Here is a 6,480-nt window from a genome sequence, read left to right as displayed (position 1 = left end):
AAATATCCTTAACGTTTGGCATTCCTACAGCATATGAGAAATAAGTTTCCATTGTATATATTTAACAATATACAGGAGAAACACATTCTCATTGTATATCTTATCCAAATATACAATAAAAATATGTTTCCGTTGTATATCTTAACAAGATGCACAATGAAAATATGTTTTCAAAACATGTTTTGGGTTGTATATCTTGTTGAGATACAAAACAAAAACATGTTTCTACTATACATCTTAACAAATTCTTATCGAAATACATAATAAGCGTTTGTTTCAAGATATCAATTGTATTATATTCTCAAAAATCATATTTTTAAGAATAGTATAACTAGAAATGTTATTATTGAGTATATTTAAAAAAATTTTTGGTTACATTTTGATATTTGAAGGAATATATTTTAAAATTAAAAATAATTTAAATAAAAAGAAGTAACTTCTAATATTCTCATGGGAACGAAAATGTAAGAAAACATAATAAAAATAAAAGTTATAAAAGTAGTAAAAAGAGGAGTAATAACTTTCCCAAGAATAAATAATACCCAAAAATATATTTTTTTATACACGAAAATAATTTATTAAAACTTGTAATAAATATGAGAATGTAATATTTCCATATATACGTCCTCAAAAATAAAATTTTAATTCTTGAAACAAATGCACTTAATGAAAATTTTTGGCTGGGTCATGGGATGTCAAAGATTAGGAATATTTTCGTTAAAAAAACATTTTCTAAAAAAGTGGAGAACTTTAATAGCAATTGGTGGGTGCAAATAGTAATGCCTCTTCATTCGTAACAAACTATGAAGAGGGTTAACCAAACGTGGCCCAAATTGACGAATAACGGTGGATCTCTATTCCTCATATATGAATGGCGCGTTGTGAACAGCAATGTTGTATCTACTACTTTTTTCACGAGTTAAAGCCTTCAACAATCGATTCGGCCAAGGGTCCCAAAAAAAAAGTGATCCCAACCAAAAAAGCCGTTCAAAACAACATCGGAACCTAAGATCCACAGAACCTTGTTAAGCTCGAGTCCGAAGTTGTCCAAAACCTAATCCCCGTAATAATCCTCGTATAATCCGAAATTCTCCGTCTATTTTTTTTGTTTGGTTTCCGGAGATTTTGTCGTAGAGGGATCCTTTGGTGTAGGATTGTGTGTATATTCGGCGATGGAAGCTGTTTCGGATCAAGACACTAGTATATGCACCCACTGGTAAAAACACCTCGAATTTTCTAGAATGATTTTGGATTATTGTTTTCATAAACATGTAAATTAGCTATAGCCTATAGGTTTGAGTTCTTCATTTTAAAAAAATAATTGTTTTTTTAAATGTTTTATGCCAAAATGATAATAATAATAATAATAAATAAAAATTGTGGGAATTTGGGATTATTTGTTTGGTTGATGAAATCATGGAAGCATTAGATTTTTATTTTTTATTTTTTGGTTATGCATGATGATTGGTCTTTATCTTAATGGTATATGGTTTCAGTGATCGGGCTATCCCTGCTGCAAATATTGACTTGCATTATGCTCATTGCTCTCGGAAGCTTGAAAAATGCAAAGTTTGTGGTGACATGGTTCCCAGAAAAAATGCGGAGGATCACTATTTAAGAACCCATGCGCCGGTATGTGAAGCTGTGTTGGAAGTATATTAAGTTCATGAACTTAATATACTTCCAACACAGTCAGGGATTCTTAACTGCCTAATATTGATGAGTTCAAGCAAAATCAAATTGTAAAGACAACTGCTGAATTAAGTGGCTGACCTCTACATTTCAGAGTTCTAAGCATTGACAAGAGTAGAAAATTGAATGCTTTTACATGCCGAAAATTGTTAGTTCTGTTTAGTGCATGTTGTTTTTATGTTTCACAGTGTTGGAAACTCGTCAAGAGAGAAGCTGCAGATTGTAGCTTTTAGATTTTTCCTTGCCATTGACGTGAAACAAACGCCAGATGCACATATGCAAGTAACTGCAAACACAGTTAGTGATGCGGTGTCATAATCTTGTTGTAGGAGAATATAGTTAAAACTTTGAAATTGCTTGAGAGAAGTGAGGGTTCTTGGTGTTTTGAAACACCCCAACATGTGCATTGACACCAAAATTCTTGCAAGCTTCAGGAAGAAGCAGCTAAGAACCCAGAACGGATTCGGAGTTCTTACAGAGAAAACTCAGAAAAAAAGAAAGGAAAAATAATGCTTTGCTAATGTTTATTGAATTACTGACGTTGAATCTAATGAGGGAATTCTCTTTCCAAGGGTTTCCCCTTTCTACAAAACTACAACAGAGCAAATGCTAGGTTCCCAAATGCTAGCTAATCTGAAAAGCTTTTCCTTCTACCCCTTCTACTGTTTCGGCCAAGTCCCTGATATTCCAACCATAACCACCTTACTAATTCTATAACTTCCTAAATCTTATTAGAAGCACATTAAGAACAAACAAGACCCTAAGAGCTGTCATAGTTCTTGAGTAAGAAACCGTTCACTGGAACGCATCTAGAAGTCCTTTTACCAGAACAACTGGATCAGATGATGTTCTTTCATGGTTAGAATATTTGAAATCATTGAAGCATGACTAAGAAGATTTTGAGTGGCATGGGGTGGGGGTGGGAATGTCTAATGGATATTTTGGATACCACATCAGCCACCCTAAAATTGAATTGGACTTAATCACACCAGTCCTTTAAAAATTAATTCATAAACACATGGATTGGTTTGGATTTATGTACTATTTGTCTGGAAGGATGGGCTGCTGGATATTTGATAATTTAACTGTATGCAGTTGGTATAGTGAAGGATGAATGGAGATAAAAAGAAGACTTCTTAGAGCAGCTTTATTCATGGTTTTTTTTATTTTCCCCTTATTTCAGACAATGTGACTTCTTTGTCTTCTCTTTGCGGGTTTTAAGGTGTCATGTACTGAAGTTTGATGGAAAATTTGCTGTAACATGCAAAAGTTATTATGCCAATTGATAGTATTATGAATATTGTATGGTAGTGTTATACATGGCTGTGGATGCTTAAAACTATATTTTCTGCGACGTTTATTTGGTATGGTAAGAGTAAGAGCCTTTAATGAAAGAACCCATCACATCATTATAAGGAGAAAAGGGATGAAAAATAAAATTTGGAATACTGACTCACTAGATATGTTAGGGAAGGCTAACACCATCCTTGGTTAACAATGAAATAGTTGGGTAAACTGGCTATCTCTGAAGTGTCGATGCTTGCATTTTCTTCTCATAACTGATACTAATACTCTTGGATACTTCATTGATACATATCTATGAAGTATCCAAACCTATAAGAAAAAGTTGTGAAATCTAATTCTGTATAATGAGACAGAAGCACTTATAAGATAGAAAATGGAAGCACTGTCTATTGATGAACCACAAATGGAAGTTGTATGCTGTCCTCTTTATATTTTAAAAATAGTTTTATTGGCATATCAAATATGTATCTCATCCTATGCATGCATTATATTTGTGCTTCATAACTGGCTATATGTGTACCACCTCCCCCCTAAGATGGAAAGTGGAAATCCCCCTCCCCTCCCCCAAACCCAGCCTCCTTGGAAAACTGTAACAGTCTTAAAGTCAGATTCAAAATACACTTATATGTTAGTTCTAAGCAAAAAGGTGGATTGGTGCAGGTTTCTTGTTCATTATGCAGTGAGACAATGGAGCGTGATATTTTAGATATCCATAAAGGTGAAAATTGCCCTCAAAGGATTGTCACTTGTGAGTTCTGTGAGTTTCCATTGCCAGCCATTGATCTGGCTGAGCATCAGGTAGTGTTTATAAAGAACTTTTGAATTGAGAAGATTTAATATACTTTTGCATTAATTTCAATTTGATATTTACATCTTTCAGGAAGTATGTGGGAATCGAACTGAACTTTGTCACCTTTGTAACAAATATGTTAGACTTCGTGAAAGATTCAGCCATGAAGCTCGATGCAATGGCATCCAAGATAGTTCTGTGGGCACTTCAAGGTAAGAAGTAACCTATGAAGCACTGACATCTCTCTTGTTTGAAATGTCGTTGTGTTAGACTTGTTTCCAACACCGACACACCCTAACACTTGTTCGACACTTATTATGAAGTTTTCAATTTAAAAATAACATTTTGCTGGCTTGAACACCTAAGTGGATACCCTTACGCGACTCAGACACTTGAAAAAACATAGAATGTTGGTTCAAAAAGATGAATATACCATCAATTTAAATATTTTATTGCATGTTACTCATATTTTATTTCATAAAAGTCTCTCTCTTTGTGTGTGTTTGCGGTGTCCCTATGTCCTATATTTTAAACATTAGACGTGTCGAAGTGTCAGTGTCAGAGTTTGAGTGGTCCATGTAGCCAACCTCACCTAGTGGGATAAGGTTTTGGTGCTGTGTTCGTATTTTCTCAGTTGTAGCTTATTGTTCATAGACCGAATCCTGTAATCTCTCAATATAGTATGCATATCTATTTCTCACATCTGCATTTTTTTTTCTTTCTGTTTTAATTGTTATCATCCATTCTGAGGGTTAAGGAATAGTTATGTATCCCAATTATCTTTTTTGGAAAGCCACCTTATTAGGGGAGTTAATGCTTGCATAGCTGTTCCATTTCAAGCTTCAACATACACTGTTGGTTACTTCATGTTTCAAATCATGTTCCTTCACTTAACAAGTTAGGCTGTAAGGAGTATTGCTCCTTGAAATAGTACCAGAATCTCTATGACCAATTGGTCATGAGTTCTTTTCCCTTCCACCCTATTCGTAATTAAGTTGAATTCTAGCATAAGGTAGAGTAGGCTTAAGCATTATTCATGCATAAAACCCAAAGAAATCTTGCATGAAATGGTGTATTAGATATAAAACCAATGCTGAACCTCCCACCCAACAGCTTAAGCCTTTAGTTAAGTTGGTTCAAAACACTTCAAATCTTCTTTATTATATTTATATTGCTTCTAGAAAATTAATGTGTTGCAACTTTTTTATTATGGATAGAAACAATTAGGTATAATTTACAAGTTGCATATCAATACCATTAAATGTGAAGTCATTCATGTGCTTTCACCCAACATAAATTTGTAGATAGTTGGTTCATGACGTCGACATGGCATCAAAGCTCTTGTGTGATTTTGGGATGGAAATGCTTAGTCTCATTATTCCAGTCCCTGCCACCAAGGCAGGATCATTTATCTCCATGGCTTTGTGAATTCTCATTGCATATAAGCAGTAATTATTTCCCTATAAATATTTGTTAGTATAAACATTCTATAGCTAACTATATTATTTTAGATGAGTGCTAAGATGTACATTTACAGGAAAGTAGTAAAGACCCATCATTTAGTGGTTGTGATATACTGTCACACTGTTCTAACACGCACTGGCCACGTTCCCAAACAAAAATGGATGAATTGGGATAAAGTAGATAGTATTGTGAGAATCTGAGCTTAAATTTATTAATGGATCAAATAGTGATCTGATACTATTGATGATCATAGACATACTACATGAAGTTATGAGCTAGCAATTATCATCTGTTTGCGTAATATTTGATTTCCCTCATAATTTTACGTCTGAGGACATCAATATTTGAAGTTGATTTCATTATTTAAGTAAATATATCAGGAAATGCTTGCGATGTATTGAATTTCTGATGATACGTCCTCCCTCTTTGCATGGCGTGGATGCAATAATTTATTTCTGACCTTTTTAATGCTTCACAAGGTCTCTCTCTCTTGCTTATAATTAAGCTATTTACTTGTGTTTTGTATGAAGGAATGTGAGAGAAGCTGAGAGAGAGCAAGGTGCTAGAAGAAGGCCTCCACTGCCGCCGCAGAACGACTTCTCAACTAAACGCCTTCTTTTCACAATAGCCATCACTGGTATTGCTGTCATACTGGGATCTTTTTTCCTACAGAAGAAGGCAGAGTCCAGTGACGTGCATTAGCAACAAAGCCGAATCATTTTAGGATCCTGCGTTTTCTGTATAATCCATTCCCCTGCATCAGAAGCCGGATGAGATATACTTTTGCTAATGTGATGTAGTAGAAGTGTAGAACACAATCGGCATTGTCATTTTATAAAATATATATTTAGTTATATACTTCATTGAAAATGACTGTAGCTCTGCATTTGATGAAAATAATTGAAAGTTTTAGGAAATCTTCTGTTCCTTTTTTATTTATTATGATACCGTAATGTTGGAAATTAAACGCTCTGCTAAGTGCTAAGGATTCTGTTAAAGACCTTGACCATGTGTTATTTTTGTACCTGGCCGCTAAAGCACGGGTAAAAGGTCATTTAATTTATCATCTCTACCTCTCTCTGACAGATTTACTACTAGCATGCCTAACATGGCTGTTAATTTAAATGCAGAGGCTCCCCATAGACGTAGAAACAGAGAAAGAAAATGATACAAAGAACATATCCTGCTTTCTTGTCATTTTCCTTTCTTTTTTAATTTTGTGAGGTTGT

At 34.3% G+C, this 6,480-nt stretch overlaps 1 protein-coding gene across 1 annotated transcript; it reads left to right on the top strand.

Annotated features, from left to right (window-relative positions):
* The first annotated feature begins 892 nt into the window (after positions 1–892).
* Positions 893–6,253, top strand: LOC114395653 (XIAP-associated factor 1-like). The gene is made up of 5 exons (XM_028357488.1): positions 893–1,216; positions 1,497–1,632; positions 3,658–3,795; positions 3,878–3,999; positions 5,782–6,253. The coding sequence occupies exons 1-5, from the start codon at positions 1,173–1,175 to the stop codon at positions 5,951–5,953; spliced, it is 612 nt and encodes a 203-aa protein (XP_028213289.1). The 5' UTR covers positions 893–1,172; the 3' UTR covers positions 5,954–6,253.
* The last annotated feature ends 227 nt before the right edge of the window (positions 6,254–6,480 follow it).

Source organism: Glycine soja, chromosome 2, assembly GCF_004193775.1.
Source record: "Glycine soja cultivar W05 chromosome 2, ASM419377v2, whole genome shotgun sequence".
In the NCBI taxonomy this organism is placed as follows: domain Eukaryota; kingdom Viridiplantae; phylum Streptophyta; class Magnoliopsida; order Fabales; family Fabaceae; genus Glycine; species Glycine soja.
This window is presented reverse-complemented; position numbering and strand designations above follow the sequence as displayed.